This window comes from Sinocyclocheilus anshuiensis, unplaced genomic scaffold (assembly GCF_001515605.1).
Source record: "Sinocyclocheilus anshuiensis isolate Anshui unplaced genomic scaffold, SAMN03320099.WGS_v1.1 scaffold2178, whole genome shotgun sequence".
NCBI classification, from domain to species: Eukaryota; Metazoa; Chordata; class Actinopteri; order Cypriniformes; family Cyprinidae; genus Sinocyclocheilus; species Sinocyclocheilus anshuiensis.
In genome coordinates this window covers 339,007-360,238 of record NW_015559171.1, presented here as the reverse complement: position 1 = coordinate 360,238, position 21,232 = coordinate 339,007, and the positions used below count along the sequence as shown (strand labels likewise).

General features: G+C 35.9%; 1 protein-coding gene across 1 annotated transcript in view; it reads right to left on the bottom strand.

Annotated features, from left to right (window-relative positions):
- Nucleotides 1–6,056: 6,056 nt before the first annotated feature.
- The window catches only part of LOC107681582 (protein FAM188A-like), a 52,444-nt gene continuing 37,268 nt past the window's right edge, over nucleotides 6,057–21,232 (bottom strand). Inside the window, exons 11-15 of the mRNA XM_016477894.1 lie at nucleotides 19,035–19,107; nucleotides 15,606–15,678; nucleotides 13,532–13,619; nucleotides 11,124–11,195; nucleotides 6,057–7,125 (exon numbers count right to left, since the gene is read on the bottom strand). Of these exons, the coding sequence (XP_016333380.1) occupies nucleotides 6,976–7,125; nucleotides 11,124–11,195; nucleotides 13,532–13,619; nucleotides 15,606–15,678; nucleotides 19,035–19,107 (456 nt within the window). The 3' untranslated portion in view covers nucleotides 6,057–6,975. The remainder of the gene's footprint in view (nucleotides 7,126–11,123; nucleotides 11,196–13,531; nucleotides 13,620–15,605; nucleotides 15,679–19,034; nucleotides 19,108–21,232) is intronic.

Genomic DNA, 21,232 nt, shown 5'->3' with positions numbered 1-21,232 from the left:
TTTTTTTAGGATTACTGATAAACTAATGTAGTTTGATTTGTATTAGTTATCTATTTTAGTTTTAGTTACAGTTGTAGTAATGTTGTCATTTTATTAGTTTTTTACTATGTCTATATAGGTTTTTTTATTAAGTTTTAGTTTTATTTAATTTGAGTTATTTCAGTACTTCAACATACAAAATGGAAATGAAATAATATGTATATATATTGAATGTATTTATATATATGTACATGTATATGTGTGTGGCTGTACATACACATATGTAGTTGTTTTTTGGTGTTTGGCTTAGTGTTATGTTAGAATCATTATTATACTCATACCTTTTGTTCTTTTAATATTTTGAATTGTTTTTAGCTTTATTTTTTTTTGTTTTCATTTAATGTTTAGTTTTGAAATGTTGTTGTATGCATTTGCCATTTTTATTTTCTTAAATGTGTATATATATAGTATTTATAGAGTTTTAGCTTTTAGTTTTAATTACTTTTTCTTATTTGTAAGTCGCTTTGGATAAAAGCGTCTGCTAAATGACTAATAGTAAAGTAAAGTAAAGTAAATATAATAGCTTATCGAAATATTATATTCAGGTTAAATAAAATAAATAAATAAATACTTTGATTCTATAGTTAGATAATATATCAAAGTTACATTTATTCATATTAATACCGCCATATTACTCCGATCAAGTTGTTTCAATCTGTCAACCTTGCAGCCGATGCTTTTAATTACGCAATTTTAACACCGGCTGCAAATAATGAACGGTAATTATCCTCGTCAGACGTCCAAAGTTAAACTTTGGTATGAAGCGCGCGCGATAAGTATAACGTTTGGAAAATAAACGGTGCGGATGTTTTGGAGTGAACCTACAATCGTACGTCCTGCTCGACCGGTTTCTTTGGAGTAAACCTAAATTTAGGCGCTGTGTTCACATCTGATCGCAAGACGCAGGTTGTATGTGCGCTCCATCTGACTGTCAGAGTTTTAATCTTGTCTGAATGAAGTCAATCCCTTCACCGCCTATCCTGTGATCACCTAACAGTCTGGGTTCCAACTGTAAACAATCTCACCCCAAAACACATTTGAACATGCTAATTGGATGCTATTATTGCTTTTCAGGTTAATTATGATAAATGATAATATAATGAAATGGTGACCCCATGTTATACACACAAGCTTTTTGTATAACATAGCATTCAAAAGAAAAAAAAAAAATTATATATATATATATATATAAAAAAAACAAAAAAAACAGACAGACTAAATCCTGAAGAACTGTGGCAACATCTCCAAAATGCTTGAAGAAACCTTCCTGCAAAGCTACAGTACTGTGAAAAGTTTTAGGCACTTGAGCAGAAATGCTGTAAAGTGAGGATGCTTTCAGAAATAATGTCATAAATATATTTTATTTATCAATTATCTTCCGGATTAGTCTCTCATTTTTTTCTGATTCTTCATGCCATTTCAGACAGACTGGATGATGATGAGATCAGATCTCTGTGTGCAGCACAACTGATATTTCCTACTGACACACTACAGCAAGAGATAGAAATAACTGACTTAAAACCATTTTTTATGGGAAAATACTAGTGGCCTAAGACGTATGCACAGTAATGTGTGTGTAAATAATACAATACAATACAAACATACATATAAATATATATACCTTTTATAGGGAGAATCAAGTGCATCATTTGAGACATGGCCATAGCGAAGGACTTGGGACTGCCTATTAAACAGGGAACATTCTTAGAACGTTCTGGCAAGGTTCTCTAAAATACTGTATGAACAAACTTTCTTCCAGTAATACGGAATGTTCATTGTGTCTGAAAATGTACTGTTTACTTACATACATTACACAAACTAATATTAACAATAGCATATGAATACATATTTTAAAATAAAAACAAAGTTTAAAATCAGTATATATATATACATATAGTAATCAAACATCATTGTGAAACATAACTTGTTCTATTAAACGCTGATGATGCAAATAAAACAAGCAAGTGTGAATAAAAGAAGTATGATCTTCCGAAAATAAAAACACCTCAAAAGTATAGATCAAGTTAAATTGAATTCCACTGCTTCTCTGTTCACCATAAAGTGTTCCACAGTAGAACTAGCAAAACATTTCCTTACATAGCTTACTGCTGTTGAGATGTAAAGTATGTGTTTGGCCCACTCTCAAAGAGAACTGTCCTGTTGGCGACAATCTTAGATATAGTGTTGTCTTGGCAACCCAGGACTAAAAGCATGATGATTTGATTCCATGGACGATAATGGGTTGAGTATTGGATCTTCCGTGATTGTTGTCACCACCCTGTCTGGTCTAATAAAACACACATTCACAGTAGTGAATGGATACCTGCTTCTCCTCTCAGAATTGAAATATTTGGCTCAGCTGCCTTTGAAGATTTTATGTAAACAACAAGAAGAGTTCATATCTAACAGACACAGATAAAAAAAAAGGTCTATGTATTGTACTTTCATTCCAGGAGGAATGAGAGAGCTGGAAACATTCTCTGAATTCCCCTCTAAGGCTCTGGGAGGCAAAAAGCCAGGCAGACTTTTATCACACTGACCAGAAACACTAGGTTTTAAAACGAGTCTCACAAGCTTAAATGTGCAAAAATAAAATACATTTACTACCTTCAAAAAATTCACACATCATCCAGTGTCCTGTTTAATGCAAGGCAAATTCTGTTGCAGTGTCAAAGTATTATTAACTTTGTTCTTGCTTATACAGCATGGATGCTTATGAAATATAAGCTGGATATTAATGACAGAAATTGCATGTACTAAATGTGAGCTCACAGCAACTATAAAATGCCTTGCAAAAAATATTAAGACATTTAATTAATGCTTCACTCAAACTTGACATTCCAAATCTCACATTGCAAGTTGGTTCTCTGTGGTATTTCTATTACAAATACTGAAACTTTTTTTTTAATGTTTTAGAAAGTAAAAAAAAAGTTTTACAACATTGTCACTATGACAACTTACTACCAGAAATGACTGTAAAAACAAGAACAATTTGACTGGCCAAATAGTACACAAGCTTTAACAGAAGAATGAATATCAACTATTGACAACATTTTAAACCCTCAAAAATGTTCCCATTCACTTCCATTTTATGTGCCTCACCATAACCTCTATTTTTGCTCATATTTTTTTTTTAGTTAATACAATGAACAAAATGAGGGATAAGTCTAAATATTTTTTTTTTTGCAGTTATACAAGCTAACCGAACTTCTGTTGAAACCAGAATACTCCTTTAATTTGGCCTGTGTGATAATTCTTGCTGCGAAAATGAACTTTTCCCTGAAATTTTGTGTTAGTCGACAGCATTTGATTTGCACCACACATCTTGCTTTGAAATTTGATTTAAAGCTTAATCCAAGTCTGACCATCTGACTACAAACTCCTTTCTTTCTGGTTTACTATTATACATTATTGACAAACTCCAGATGTGCTTAATATGGTTCTTAAATAACAGCTTCATCTATCCTCTCGTGTTCTGTAGAGCTCTTTATATGACAAACTAGTGCACTTTTACTTTGGCCTCAGCTACTGAAGCCCTTCAGAATAACCATTCTCTTCTTTTCTTTCCCCCTGAGGATCATATTAGTGAATTTTAAGGGGCAATCTTTTTTACAATTATCTGAATAGTTTGATATAGCGTCCTCTTCCTGATAATTGAGTCAATTCACATATTTGTCATTTTCAGAATTTATGCACTTGTTTTACTCTAGCTTTTACCCTGGCTTCTTTGGTAAAATTTTCACAGCCAACATTTAGCTTATTATTTAAACTGAATAACCATCAGCAAGAGGACAATTGCCTGAGATTCAAAAAAAGATCACAGAGAACTTAAAAAAATGGTTAAGGGTCCAAATACTTTCTATTCTACAGATGTCACTTTCTATTTCTATTTCAGTGATGTTTGAAATAAACCATCCAAAAATACTCTCTCCTCCACATTTTCTGTTCCTTTATAAAGATTTCTTGAACTTTTGTTTTGCCAAGAACTGATAAACTCTGGCTGTGACACATAAAATCCTCCATGTTTTTATATTCCAGACAGACATTAATATTAGCGTCATCTAGCTGAGATTAGAAGCACATGTCAAGCACCAGATTGTTTAGAAGTCATAATAATATATACACTTGTATATAACAGAATCTTTTACAATGTGCACTTTGCAACGTTTATAGAGCGATGACTACAGCATCATCAACATTTACATAATTTTAGCTAAGATTGTTTATGATAATGATGCAACAAATGTCTGACAACTCCCAGCCAACCCAGATTCTTAAAAGAAACAATTAACAGGAACCACGCAGGCATGAAAAACCTCAATAGGCACGTTTTTCAAAGAAAAGTCCTGTATCCTAAATTCTGCAATTTGTTTTGAATTTATTTTCTCTGCCACTGAATATTGCTTGTTTGATGTGTTGCCAAGTCATTTCGCTAGAAGCTTAATGAAAAAATTGGTTCCACTAAATGTCGCTTTTATTTCTTTCTGTAATAATGTGGAATTTGGACAAGTCACTTGGCCCATGAAAGATGTGTTCCATATGTCACATGCACCCTTAGTGGGAACGTTTTTAATTATCTGTTGGTCTGACCTTTACTGAGGAAACCAGAGCAGCTTGATCTGTGACCCTGAAGATCATACGGGCCACAACGATCACATCCTGAGACATCACATTTATTTGATGGCAAGGTCTTAAACCCAACTCTGATTTAAACTTCAGTAACCAGTCAAAACAAATACTGATCATGACCATTTGACACAAAGTTTAACTGCTAAGTCAGAGGAAAAAAAAACAAAACCCTGAAAATAAAACATTCAGTTTATCAGTAATAAATGGGGCGGCTCAGAAGACTGAAAGTAAACCTAACAACCGACAACCATTTTAGCCAAGAGAAACAGTGGGTTCTTAAACTTTTTGACTTGAAGGCCTCACACTGTTCAACAAACTATTCAAAGACCCCTTCTATAAACTATATATTATTTCCTCCTGTATTTTCTGTTGTAATTATGACAAATCTTGTTTGTTTTAAAAAAGAAATAACCACAACTATTTTTGTGATTCCAGACTAGAAGTGTAAACTGTATGTTATGTAATAAAACAACAGTTAATAATAATAACAAAAAATTATTTTTGCATTTCAATTATTTTAATATAAATGAATGTATATCATTTTAAGTCATCTTATGGCACCCTGGTTGAGAACCACTGATATAGAGGATGATGAAATTCTTTCAATCGCTTAATTTAAGGAATTTAAGAGCAAGAGAAAATGGTTGGAAAAAAGTTATCCATACTTGAATATATGCGTAAATATATACAGAAAATAAAATATGGGCAGGCCATGTTAGACTACACTATTCTTTTAATGGAATTTGTGTAATTTGCAATACTATTTGTAATATTTATTTATAGATTTTATTATTTTTTACATATTTATACAGTTATATGTTATACTTTACACACACATATATTTTCATATATATTTATATTCAAGCATGCATTTAAAATTTATTCAAGTATGGATAAAAATGGCATTTAAAACAACAAGGGTTAGAATGGTTAGTAAAAATATTTATATTAATATTTATATTAAATATTTGTTAATATATTAACATTTATATACAACATTTCATTATACATTATAATAAAAAATAGCTAAACAAATTACATTAAAAGAATAGTGGTAAAATCTATCATCTAACATAGCACCTACTTGCCTATTTTACTTACCTAATCTCTGACGAAATTTTGGCTACAGCAAAATAGCAATTTTCCTGTAGTGGACAGTTACTGTCAGGAAGTAGTGAGTTCAAGTCACATGCAACATTTCTTTCCCATCCGATCTGCAGGTGTAGCCTAATGTTCCTAACGCTGTCGCTCTATGCCAGGATCTGCTACAGCTTCCTCTACTGACAGCATAAGAAAACATGAAAGACGTTCTGATTGACACGATTCGTTTTTCAGTGAATTTCAAAAAATAAAGTGCTAGAAATTCTTTCACTTATCTTTTAGTCAGGGCCATTTCATCTCATACAAGACAAACACTACAGTCCAGACATGAAGAACAAAAGTGTTTATTTTAGTGAACTATCAGGATCAGAATAAATAAAGGGTGAGCATTTGTCAGGGTTATTCTTCTTGTCTCTCATGCAGAGAATCCCTCCTGTCATTCCAGATTCCCTCCTGGAGGGTTGTAACTTCAAAGTTTAAATACTAAAATTGCCCTATTCTCCCACTGATGTTTGATGCCCAGAATGGGGTTGTAGTGCATTCTTTTGTAAACCTGTCTAAACAGACTTCCTGTCAGGGTCGAGCGCTGCAGAACATGGCAGCTCCTCAGCTGACCACTGACAAACACAAATACTTTATGTCCAACTAGACATAAATTTGGTCAAATGATCCCTTAAATATTTACAACTACTAACAACGAAACTTCAAATGAAAAAAAACAAACAAACAAAAAAAAAATATATATATATATTAACAATTCCATAAATTACTCATAAGATCATCACATTTGGTGTGCTAATTCAAAGATTTTTCATTTCAGACCAGTAAACAAAATCATGTAGAAAGTTAACAAAAATAATATGAACACCTGCAAAAGCAAATACATTTGGTATTCACAACAGATGGCAACAGAAAGCAACATAATTTAGAAAAAACAAAAAACAAAAAAAACAAACACTTTTTTTGTTCAACTCCAGGGCTTTAAACAAAATTAGCCCAATAATCAAGCCGGTTGAGATGTGTAAAAAAGCAAACAAGAGGCTTTGTGTGAGTGCCAGGCGAAGAGCATCGTCTCTCATTTGAACTTCAGGTCCCCGTGTTGGCCTCCTAAATGTAGCGCAGAGAGAGTAAGGAGTCCTATGAGCGTTCCTGAAGTCAGCGGGTTGTGTAGCCAGAGCTTGGCAGGTGAAAGGTGAGGCATAAAGGTTAATTGAGGGAGGGCGACCTTTCTGTGGTCCACAGTAGCTCGATGTAGGTCCATTTGGTCTGTAGACAGCGCTTGACCGGGGTGTCGTCCGTACGTACCATGGGGTCCTCAAAACCTATGACCAAAGCAGTGCCCTCAACGTAACTCACCTGGCAGAGAGAAACACAAGGGGTGAACATGCAACACGTGTATGTACAGTCACTTCCTGACTCTCTAAATAAAACTATGGCCCTTGTTTCTGGGAATGCCAGTGTTTCTCTCTCTGTATGTGCCTCATTAGAGACCTGGCCTCTTGCTATGACATCATCAGACATGAGACAGTCAATGGCTTCCATATGGAGGGCATCATATTGCCAGGAAGGAATCTGCCCTTGACAAAGTGTCACGATAATCATGCACCCTCATTTTGTTTTGTGTGTGTGTTTTGTGTTGGTGTTGTACATTATGTTACAAGTGAATCTGAGAATCCATTCATTTATATAAATGCAGTATGTGTTTCACAGGTTCCATTGGTGCCAATATTGAGTGTGATTGGAGATCCATTGACCCCTGATGACCTTTAAACCTAGGAATTAAACTGTGCTGTCCATGATCATCAAGCCTCAGAGACATCCTTTCACACACAGGCAATCACAATTTACAAATCAAATTCCTTTAGGCATCGCCTAATTCAACCCAGTCTTGAGCAAAAGCCATAAAGCTCCATGGCGCTCCCTCTGGTGGCAGCCACAAACATCTCTACACCAACATCACCAGCCCATTATGCAGTGAAGCAGATCACACACTTGAAAGACTCCACTTGTCATATTTCTTCAAAGTAGCCAACTAACCTCTACTCAACCTTGTTTCTCAGCAAAAATGTTGCTTTTGTCATCAACCATGAGTGTTCATCGGCTTTCCCAGAGTTAAGAGAACCATCTATGAAAACAAACACACTGATGCTCTCTGTGACTACAGAGAGATGTTTATTTAAGAGATTGATTTAAGACTGCAAAAGAAGCCAATAGGCAGGTGAAGAAAGGGATGTTGAGAGATGATCTCTTGAACTTGAACTAAGCATTCAGATCTAAACTTTCAAGATTTAAATCACCTTGGCTCAGATGACTGTATTACTACAATTACTTCCATATTTCTCAATCAACCCATTTTACCCAACCCCATCAATCCCCATTTTACAGCTGAACTTTAGCCCTTGACAGTAGAATACAATGGAAGCAAGAGCAACATCCTCCAGCTGACTAGACTGTGAACCATAACCAGCCATTTCAAGGCACAATAAAGCCTTACATCTTGCTAGAACTAGAAGGCACACATTGCAGCCAGTCAACTCTGATCGTGTGGACCAGCGGGTTCTCCATGTTAGTCAGAACATGCCTTTCATAAAACTTGTCAACACTTTATGTATGTTTACTTGAAATAATCCACACATTTTCTCTGGTCAGCCAGATTTCATGTTCTGAAGATTTTTGGCCTGTTCGGCTGAAGATAACAGTCTGCTGTTGGTTCAGTCTATGCTTTAAAATAAAAATTTCTTTATATTCAGTCTAAAACAAATGCATGTGTGCTCATAATCAGTCAGTGAACGTCAGTCTGACTGCATACACAGACTCAACAAAGGCAGTGACTGAACAAGTACCACATCAAGAACTGACTCATCCAATATAAAGCCGATATAGCCCCAAATAACATCACACTATTTAATTTAAAGAGAGTAAATAACATGCATAATTTCCGCAATTAAATTAATTTGACAGAATATTTACCAAAATCATTAGAAATAAATAATTTGAAAATGAATCACTTAAAAAAAAAAAACAATAAAAAAATCTAAAGTAAACAGATTTGTAATTTTCAATTAATCGTACATTTATGATTTAAAAATACAACAGATAAAACAATAAAGAATATGTTAAAGTTCATTGTCATTGTATTGAATTTTTGTGAATTACTCTTTTTATTTATTTTTTACGCTTTTTGTGTTCTCCATAAGAAAGTAAGCCATACTGGTACATGTAAGGGTGAGTAAACTATGAAATAATTTTCATTTTTGGGTGAACTGTTTCTTTAAGAGTACCACACCCCTGATAGTAGCTGAAACCAATCAAATTATCTGAAATATCTAACAAGGAATGAACCATAGTGTGAAATCCTGTTAAAACCTGCAGATTTAGCTTAGCAAACATCTTATGAATGTGTACTGAATTACAGCCAGCAGTAACAAATTTAATATATTAAGTTTTGTCAAAGTACTCTGAAAATAAAAACACAAAATCATTATCGAATTATACTGATTGCAGTGAGAAAATGGTCAAGAATGCACAAGTGACATGAAGCAGGAGTGCTGGAGGAAGACGGAATGAGAGCAGATCCCTTCATTCGGATGATTATATGACTTGAGCAGAAAGGCAGACTAGGCTTTGGCTTCCAAATGCCAGTATAGTCTGTGCTACAGCCAGAGGAGCTCTTTACATTTTGCAAGGTGTTTGGTTCCTGAGAAAGGGCCCCTGTGAATATACGAGTGGCACAGAGGAAACCTCAACAACAAAGGCTGCACACTTTACTGCTGCTGCTAATGCGTTTGCCAGAGTAATGAAGAGTAACCTGTGTGTCCTCAGGGGCGTGATGTGGCAATTCCTACCCATTATCCCTAAACTTCTGTCAATCTCCTTCTCACACACACACACACTTCCGTCAAGAAGTATAGGGTCTCACACACACACACACACACACACACACGCACTTACTTAGCTATCTAAATGGGGACATTACATAGACTTCTATTGTTTTTATATACAGATAGTTATAAACTTTTTTAACCTAAACCCACCCTTACCCCTAAGCCTACCCCTCACAGAAAACTTTCTGCATTTTTACAATTTCAAAAAAACTTTTTATACCAGTTTTACAAATGAGGACGTCCCCAAATGGAGGTTTTTGTCGATTTTGTCAGGTCTTGCTCACTTTTGGGTAAATTTGTCCCCAAAATATGGTTAAGTAGGTACACACACACACATACACACACACACTCTGTGATCAATGAATGTACAAGGTGGTCAGGGGTGCTTTCTCTAGTGCTTAAGGAGGGCATGTGTAAATGTCATTAATGGGGATGTGTATGGAATATGGGCAATGGATCACAATGGTCAGAAAAAGCACTTAACTACCAGTGGCAATATAGAGAACATGAGTTGAGAATAAGCACCTGGAACAACATCAGAGTGAATATTAAAAGTATATAAGGAGTCTTTGTTTCAAGTGTTTCATAAAACTTATTTTAACAAGCAAAACAGACAAACTACTGGTTTAAATGCTTTTGTGTAAACAAAATTAATTAAAGGAAATATAGATAAAATAAACCATTAAATTATATATATATAAAAAAAAATATAGCATATTTATCACACTTAATTTGACAACTAAAAATGTGAACAGCAACAAAAATAATAAAAGTTCAACGTTCAATTGCTTCCTCTTGCTTTTTAAAGCATATTTATAAGTTCTATCAGGTTTTTCCAATTTAATATTGGAGACACGTGAGAACCAACAGAGATCATTCGTAATATTTCCTTTTGTGTTCCACAGAAGAAAGAAAATCTCTTATGGGTTATGACGTAAGAGTGAATAAATAACAACAATTTAATTATTCCTGTAGCTATAATAGCTAAAACTAAAATGTATTAAAAATGAGACCACAAAATAAAACTGAATGATGACTGAACGATAACAAAACCACTGAAGAAACTAAGCTGAAATTTAAAGTCAAATTGAAAATAATATTACACTAAAATGCATTTGACCATGTGTCTTTTAAATGATGCAAATCATGTTTCCCGGTTTGACTTTGTATAAACACAAATCAAAATAAAGAGAGAACTGAGAGCCTGAGACATTAGTCCAGTGAAACGGTTTCAGATTTTTGTGGCTTCAGTATACTCTGCCCAGTCTCGAAAGCTGTCAACACTCACAGGAATGACTTGGAAGGCTAGTCTGAGAGATCGTAGTGGTGTGGGCCGTAGGTCGTGGTGGCTCACAGACTCCACATCCCAGGGATCAGACCAGGGCTGTCTTGCCAGCAGGGGCAATATCTGCTATTAAAGTGTGCTTGCATGCGTGGGCATTACAAAATGAGCATGAGTATGTCTCTTACCTTCTCATTATGGTTGGACTGCTTCAGGCCATTATAGTGATACACAGGAAATGAGTCTGGGATCACAGAATCCTGGAAAAGCGAGACGACACGTGTCAGTGTGTACATGTACATCATCGGGTCTGTGGAACATCAGCAAACAGCTCTATGTGTCCTTATTCACTATGACATATACTGCCTAGAGCTGACTCCATCCATAGAATGCCAGAAAAACATTTCCGTGAGTTAAGACAACTTAACCAAAACGTCCCATAAACTTGGACAAGAGAACCTAAAACAACAGTTCAGTGAATGGTTTTAGATGTAATGACATGCTCAAGACTGACAGTACACTGGAATTCATTGCTTTAAGTCCAAAACAATCACATACACCCCCCTATGCAGCTGCTGAAAAGACCTGATTGCAACCCGGTGCCAAAACTCTGCAGACCAACTCAAACCAGCAGCAAAACCCAAGCACACAATCTTGACAGGAGCCAAATACCTGTCTAGCCCCCATACTGCATACCTGCCTCGCTGCCAAAACTACAACAGCGGACCGTGTGTGCATGTGTTTGAGTGGGCCTGAAATAGGGTTAAAGTATTTGATTTGATGGTAAATTGAGGCCTTTTTTGCATGTATCCCTAAAGCCCTAATCTATTTAACACAGAGCAGTGAAGCTGCAAGTCGATGCCAACTATAACCGTCAGCTTCTCCCCCCACCTCTCTCTCTGAGGGGCTACATGTACATAGATCTAACCTGGGGCTGATTGTAGGTTTATTTGAACGTAATGAAAAAAACAGTAGGAAAAAATAAACAATGTTGAGCAAGAGCAAAAATCAAGGGGGAGAAAAAAGGACAGCAGGACAGCCATGATAGGAGAGGTAGCTATATTCCAAAACGTAGTGAGCTGCCTTCATAGGCAGCATCCTAACCAATGAACCTCACTGATTTTAAACTCCAGGCAGCCCCTCTGTGCACCACACAAATATTTAACTCACAGCTGATATAGATACTCGATAGAGTTAGGCCCTGTCCCAAATAGCACCCTAAACCCTCGCGGTCTTCCTCCGAGTCCGCACTTTCGTGACGTAATGCCGCTTTGACTGGCGGGTAGAAGTCTGCTGCGGAGCTCACACCAGTGCGAGCTTGGCAGAAGTGCGGATCGAGGGCGCATAACGGCCGCAAAGGAGGTGCTCATGAGCACCCTTCTGAACGCTAAAATGACAAATGGGACACCCTATGGTCTCGTGGACTTAAGACACATGCACGCGGCGGCCATTGTAAAGTCCGTAAGTGCACATGAAGTGTTCCATTTGGAACAGGACCTTAGATGTTAGCATGCTACTAATGGCATGATACTCTAATAAGCTCTAATAAATAAAAAATACATACAGTCAAACCAAAATGTATTCAGACACCTTTAACATTTCACACATTATCACAGTTTATTCGTTATAGTTTAGAAAATGGTTATAAAATATGACAAGAACTCAAGAGTTAAACTGTGTCAGAACAAATTCATCTTGATAATATCAGATAACACTTAAGCAAAACATGGTCAGGTTAAAGTGTCTGAAAGATTTGTTGTCCCAATTTTACTGGTAGCCCACTGTATGAAGAATTTTTGGGTATAATATGTCACAGTTGACTTTATTTTGCTATCCTCACTTACCTAATGTATAATCAACATAAAGGAAGTGTATTTTAAATAATATTGCCTAATAACAGCTTTTTACAAAGTACTGTGAAGGCCAGTCTCACTGTTATCCAATAAGATACATCTACACATTTTCAATGGATACCTGTATAAATGTGTAAATGTACTATTTTCAATCTCTGAGGAAAAATTAGTAAATTGATGAGAAAAACTGATTTCAAAAATCATTATTTTTTTAACATTTAATATACCAAAACTGCCTTCTGCTTTCGTTTATTATTTACTATCAACAATTACAGAAACATGTACATCTCATAACAACCTTTTGATGATTAGTGCTAACCATCATCACATAAACCCATTATAATAAACAAGAATAGCCTGCAAATTAACCACAGGAAATGGGTGAAAAAAAAAACCCTTGAATGCTGTATTTAATTGTGTTTTAATCATTTAAAAATATTTGTAGTATATTTATAATTGACATTTCTCTTGAATTCTTCACCAGATCCCCCCCCCCATTGAATTCAGCATAATTTATTCTGGGACTGCTGTCACCAACAAGGGTACATGCAATGGTGTCTGAGAATATTGTATTAGAAAATACGGCATCTTAGGTGGCAGCTTTCTTCATATAATTTAACAAGAGGGAGACACTTTATGATTGTCTCAAAGCCCAGTGAGCTGTCCACTCACATAGCATTTTGGTCTTTGTAAACATGTTCAAACATTCAACCTGAAAGAGAGAGACATGATGCATGTATTACCTGATTAGGGAAGAACTCCTGCAGAAACTGACCTAACAGAATAATACCCAACCCCTCTGGATCCAGCTTACTCTTCATCAGATTCACACTAAGAGAGAGAGAAAGAATGAGTTCGATGGGGGGCCATGAAAGGTGTAGCTCATTGTGTGTGCACATGTTGCATGTTTTCTGCATGTCTTGCTCATTGGCATCCTTGAGCAGTGAAATGTGTTGTCTGAGGTTGTCGTCAAAATGAGCTAAATCATGAATTATGTTCAGATAATAAACATATAACAGTGAGTAATGCTTGGAATCTGACTAATATTGTTTTAAAAACAAGTGATGTTAAAGGGGTCATATGATGTTGCTAAAAATAACATTATTTTGTGTATTTGGTGTAATGAAATGTGTTTATGCGGTTTAAGGTTAAAAAAACACATTATTTTCCACATACTGTACATTATTGTTTCTCCTCTATGCCCCTCCTTTCTGAAACACGTCGATTTTTACAAAGCTCATCGGTCTGAAAAGCAAGGTGTGCTGTGATTGGCCAGCTATCAAAGTAGTTTCGCTTTCACAACGAAACACACAGTGCCTTCACGACATGGCGGCGGCAACAATACTACACCGAGAATAAAAGTTATGCCTTCTTTCTTTGCGTGAACATTTGGGCGGCGTTATGCAAATCTTCCCACATAGTGACGTAGATATGTGGGGGCGTGTTAGAACGAGCCGTTTTAGGTAGGCGTGGCTGACTCGTAACTTTTATAAAGAATATCTCTTTGGATTTGAGACTTTAGTCTTTGCAACTTTACAGATCTTCTTTATGCACCAAGAGCTTGTAACACTCCAAAGAGAAAGGAAAAATTGAAATCGCATCATATGACCCCTTTAAAACAGGACAGACTTTTCCTTTTAAAGTCATACAGCGAGACTGATAACATTACTAACGCTCTTCCACAGAAACTCAGCAATCAGAGGATGATAAATGCTTTCTAATGTGATCATCACAGGTCACTTCAACATACACATAAAAATTGACAATTGCCAAAACACTGGTTATGTTGTATATAGTTTCACAAGAGGCCAAAGAAGGTTTCAGACTTCATCAATACTTGAATAAACTGCTTTTGATAGAACAGGGTGCTGTGTAAAAACAAACGCATGACCTAAACTTTATTCTGTCAATTTAACTTTCACATAAAAACCCCTTTGAAAGGCTAAAGTTGTCTTTCAAGCTGTCAAAGGTTGATGTAAGAAAGCAGGTGGTTTAAAATTGCTCAAATTTCAGTGGGAAACTGTTTAAGAGGTGAAGGTTTCAAAGGGACTATGGTGAGTGGCTTTAAACAGGGCTTTAGATGGAAGGTTGGGACTTTACTCTCTATTTCTCTTCTTTGCTCTACAAGAGTAATGAGTCTGTTTGAATGGCATGTGAACCCAAATTGTGCAAATAGAGGGAGCACAGCTTTTAGCAGTTTTAACATGCAAAAACCTCTTCACATCACTTTATGACAAACACAAATATCATTTTGCTGTGTTAGAAATAAAGTGATATAATGTTTGCTGAACATAATAAAAACAATATAATATATTATAATGTAAATATTAAATACCCTACTATTAAAAAGTTTGCGATTGGTAAGATTTTGTTTTTGAAAGATTATGTTTTTGAAATGTGTTTCTTACGCTCTTATTATTATCAATGAAAACAGTTGTGCTGCTGAATATTTTTGTGGAAACAGTGAAGCATTTTTTTCAGGATTCTTTGAGGAATATAAAGTAAAACAACAACAACATTTATTAGAAATCAAAATCTTTTAGAAACATTTACTGTCACTTTTGACAATTTAACATATCCTTGCAGATAGGTAATACTTTATTTCAGAATTAAAAACATTAGAACATTATTATAAACATTATTAACATTAGAACATTATTATGAGACAGTGAAGATTACTATATTGTGTATTTTAGCACTGCTTGAACACTGTACTGACCAATCAGCATCCAGGACTGTACTGTTCCGTTTTATAATTAAAAACATCATATACACACACTTAAACACACTTAAACACACACACACAAACAAACTTACTAGTCTGGCTCGGAGACGAGATCCAACGCTTTCATAACATCTTCAAGCAGTGTGTCTGGAATGAACCCATTATCTGAAGATAAGCAGAAAAGGAAAGAGGCAGATGGTTAGAGCTTCTGAGAGTCCTGATCACCACCCACACAACTGGTGTCTTATGCCCAACATAAAACATGAGTTTCATCTCTCAAATTGAAGACATTCTGCTGACCACACACACATATGCACACAAACATGCTAAGACACTGGCTGATAAGTGGATGGATGAGTGGTGTATGTTGTTTTTCCTCCTCTCTGGTCTCCAAGTGTCCGACAGGATGTTTGCAGAGCAGCTGGTAGGCTAACTCTTTTCCGTTTGCTATAAAATGAACTCTCTGCTTAAACTTTCCTGCAGTGACTGGATTAAGAACAATAAATATTCTTTACTACAGCATGAAATTAGATACACTCAGGTGTTTTGAATAATGCATTAGAAGCTTTGGCTAAAATAGCTTCTATACTATTGGCATAAAAAGGTATTGACAAAATATTACTTCTGTAATGTGACACATTTCTGAGTGAAACAATATTCAGTGGGAAATAATGTGGGGTGGCACCATCCATCAGGGTTTAACTGGATCATGACTGTCAGCTTGATATTTTATTGCATACTTTTTTGTTTTTCATAACTGCACCTTGGATGATGAATTTTGCAGGAGGTATGAAAATAATTTTTCATTAAAACAATGCACTGATTAATATTAAGACAAAGGGCATTTATTAGAAAAGTAAACAGGGTCCATTTTGATTTCATGTTGTTTTAGCATTTAGCATAACATTACACTACATAACCAGACTGTCAGAAGCATGAGAAGTTTGCACGCGCACGCACGCACGCACGCACGCACACACACAGAGTATTACTCTTATTAACACGAGGAACAGGAATGTTGTTTACGACTTTGAAAGGCAAAAAGATGCCAAGCAAGAACATCTAATCTTGTTCCTGATGACACTTTGAGTGTGTATTATAAATTAGACACTTTAAATCAAAACTTTGGAAGAACACTTACGTTCTTCACTACGACACATTCAGTGATATATACACACACAAACCTATTCTACCTGACAGATATGAGAGTGCAGTGGGCAATCTCTGTTCCAGGCTCTCATTTCTTCCATTAAACGCCCTCTCTACCTATTCTCTATATTATCATCAGGAGTCTTAGGTTTAATACAAGAGCAATAAATATTAGAGGAAAAAGTAGGGAGGAAAATATAACTTCATGCAACAGACTCTGGGAAAAAACAAAAACAGGATATACAGGCAAAGATATACTGCACTGCATATGACTAAAGGGGCATCAGTGGTTTGTTCATAGAGCTATATTGCTGACTTTGCCATCTAAGCACATTGACTATTTTAAATCATAATAAATCATCACGTGAGACTTTCCTCCCCACAAATCCTCAGCAGAAATGCTCACAAATAAAACACTGCTGGCCCTTAATCATACATAGGACATAGTGACATTCAGTCTGAAAACATTACTATAGAGAAAGTAATCAGTGGGTTTGTTATAAATATCGGATAAACTATACAAATGTGGGGACTAAATAATGTTCAAATGTTCAGAGTTTTTAAATTAATACTTATATTTAGCCAGGAGGCTTGATATTGATCAAAAGTGACAGTTAAGACATTTATAATTGTGACGAGTGGGGCGGGGCCGAGAGCCGTGAGAACGGAGTGAGGCCGGTGGAGTAATTGCTAATGCAAATTACACCTGCGCCACTCACCGGTCTCGAGTCCCACGGAGGAGCTCCGGAAGGATAAAAGAAGGAGTGACAACAGTGTTGGACGAGAGAGGACCAGGCCTGGAGATTATTTTGTGTTTTGTGTGCGGCAGTCGTCTGCGAGGGGCTGCCGCTTTACTTTCGTTTTGTGTTTGTTTATTTTATTAAAGTTTGAAATGTTCGCCGGTTCCCGCCTCCTTCTTCCCGAACTACGAAATTTGTTACAATAATATACATTTTTCTATTTCAAACAAATACTATATTTAAAAAAAAACAAAACAAAAAAAACAACAGCATGATTTCCACAAATATTCAGCAGCACAACTGTTTTCAGAATTTATAATAAGAAATATTCCCTGAGCAGCAAATCAGCATATTGAAATGATTTCTGAAGGATCATGTGACACTGAAGACTAGAGTAATGGCTGCTGACATGCTGAATTGCAAATTCAATTCAGCATATGAGACTTCTTTTAAAAATCTCACTGACCCCAAACTTTTGAAGGGTAGTACATTAACCAAAAAAACAAAGGGTTTCTGCCTCATGAAGACTGAACCTGAAAGGTTTAAACATAATTTTTTGGGTTGTTTAACCCTTAAATGCATACCTCTTTTGCAACCCGGGACATCATTCACTACCCTCTCCCTCCTTTATTTTTTAAAGTTAGACATCAACAACATAAGAAAAAAAATATATAAAAGAATGTCTGTTTTCTGATTGATTTTTTGTAAAAGTGTATAGGGTCGCTAGCGACCCGAGGTATGTAATAGTGTAAGTATATTTTTCCTGTACAACAATAATTAAATATATGATGACTCAATAAGTGCGATTCACCATTATTCCTCAAGGTGTTTGACAGACAATGATGACGTGATTTTTCACTCAATCATCGCAGGCATAAAACAATAGAATATCATCAGCAAAAATTGAACCGGCTTGCCTTGAATGGATTTACTGCAGAGCAATTACTGTACGTAATGAAATATAAGTGTCACTGTCATTTGATGGTGGATGTGGTGAATAAGCTGCCAATGACCAAAATATTGATTTTGAAGTCATTGAAAATGATAGTTTTGAGAATATGGTTGAGATCGCGAATATGAGCCAGATGCTGAATGTACTGGGGAAGTGCACTCTGACAGTGATGGTAAAATCATCTGCTCAAATTGAACCCTTCAAAGTTTCAAAAGGTAATGAAATATGATTTATTTTATTCTTTTGTAAATGTTACTAAAATATCAGGAGAGTTTTATGCTATTGCTGCAGTTACAGATCCATCCGTGTTAGATAAATAGGTCCGGGTCGCAATTGTAGAATTCCATGTCTGAGAAAATGACTGCTCTTTTACCCTACTGAAATAACACCTTAATATCAGATCAAATGTAGTCTGTTCTTTCTCATTTTCTACTCTCTCCTCAGTAACAGTAAAGTATCAACAAACAATAAGCCTTGGATCTTTGCACTGCCTGATAAGCTGGAGAGATCATAAACTTGCTCTGGGTTTTGTGGAGCTAAAGCTCATCTTCCTCCCAGTGAAGGACGAGTTGACACAGCTGCTGGGGTTGAGTTGACATTTTTGAGTTGAGTTTATTCAGTCTCTTTTCCTCGCTCACAAACATACACAACATGAAATGCTTCCTTTTTAATAATCTTACCTTCTGGGTCAAAGGTCTGGAAGACTCTTCTGGCCTGCTCTGAAGGAGACTCGGGGGCCACCAAAGCCATCTCCTAGATAGAGAGGGAAATATGAAATAAAAAAAAGAGAGTTATGGCATGGGCAACATCATTTTTGTGATGCTAAAATATTCCTATTTCAAATTTAGAGATAAAGAGATAAAGATAAATCATTCATAAGTTGATTTTTCCTTCACACGATGTCTTTGAGTACTGAGGAGGCATAAACCGATGATGCAATGTGCTTTAAGGGCCCTTGCTGAAATACACGACAGTAAAAATCAGAAAATGTTTATGAACTGTACTTGCGTCAATTTGTTTGTGTGTGTGTGTTTTCAAAGGGACTGAGTGTGTGATTATGTTTTGTGTGTGTGTGTGTGTGTGTGTGTGTGTGTGTGTACAGTATAGGAGTATAACTGATCTAAAGATAAACTCATAAATGGCAAAATTGCCCTTGTATCAAACAATCTCACAGATCTTTTAATGAAAACAATCTTCTATCTCTCTCCCACATGCACAAAACTCACAAACAGGCTGCAAACTTTGCTGATTAATAGAAAACAAACCAAGATCCATGTGTGTTTGTTCATGTTTGAGTTACAGCGGGATCACCGCCTCGTCAATACGTGTTGCCTGAGGGACTTGGGACAACAAAACACATCTGTGTGTGTGTAAAAACTACTCAAGCTGGAAAATATGCAGAGTCAGCATGCACAGCTGAATCCCGTACAGCTATAAACAGTTCACAGAGTTTTCCATATCTACATTCCAGTAACGTTCAGAGTGCCATTTAGCCTCATCAAGTATTTTAATCTTCATTTAGTTAAACATTAAGTGACAAGTGCATTTCAAATCTGTGCCATTTCAGTTAGGATGCTGCTTAAGAAGTTAGCTGCCTATGTTTTTTTGGAACAGAATTTGAGTGATCCAAACTTATGACCTGCCCCCTCTTTTGAACCCATTCACTTTAAGACTTCATTCTCGCCATCTGTGTTTCAATCGCACAAGCTCTGATTCTCATTATTAGAAAGGAAGGCAGTGGATTAAGAGGTTAACTAGTTCTCATGGTGACTGATGATAAGAAAAAGGTAACGTTTTCAAAACTGCATGGGAATTCATCAATACTCATTAAATGTGAAGCATGAGAGTCAGACGAGTGTGTGAGAGTTTGAAAAAGCTCTATTCTGTTTAAATGAAAGTGTTGTCAAATGATGGGCAATAAACTGCACCCTAATATTTAAGAAGCATATGGCACTCATACACACACATGCCAAGTATATTGCATAATATTTCGCATACCGAGAGGTTTGCTCAAACCCCTAATCTAGGGCCCTATGATTTCTGTGAAGCAGAAAATACAGACAGATTAACAGAACACAGTCGTTAAAACGAAATTTACTGTATAATGCGAAATGTCTCAGAATTGGGCAAATTTTGGATAAAATTTAATAAAAAGTAGGGCTGCAGAATTAATCAAATTCAAATGGTGACATGGACTACTGTCTGTGATTATTTAACCACAAAAAGACTGCTGTTTAAATATAAAAATGTACATGTTCTGTGTCTCAGAGTGAAAAAGAGGCCAAGTTTCACAGAGCTTTAAAGGGGTCATATTCTATGCACAATCAGCTTGTAACACTCCAAAGAGAAAGGAAAACTTGAAATCGCATCATATGACCCCTTTAAACTTCAGTATGTAACTCGCCCAACACAATTTGAGCAAAGTACATAAACTATGGCTCATTTCATATGGCTTGTTGAGAGATGAGCGATTACTGAAATAATGACAAATAAAATCTTTGCCTATTGGACCCAGAATGCCTTGACACACCCTGGCAACTAGAGCCCGACCGATATATCGTTTTGCCGATTTTATTGGCCGATATCAGAATCAGAATCAGAATGAGCTTTATTGCCAGGTATGTTTTCACATACGAGGAATTTGTTTTCATGACAGAAGCTTCCACAGTGCAACAGAATGACAGTGACAGAACAAAAACAAAGATAAAAAAAAAGAAAAGAAAAAAAAATATATAGATCAAGTAAATAAGGAATACAATATACAAATTGACAATTGTATGTACAGGTATATTACAATAGATAGTTTTGTATGTACAGGTATATTAGTGCAAAATTGAAATGTAGACTAAGTATGTGTGTTAGATAAATAAGTGTATGA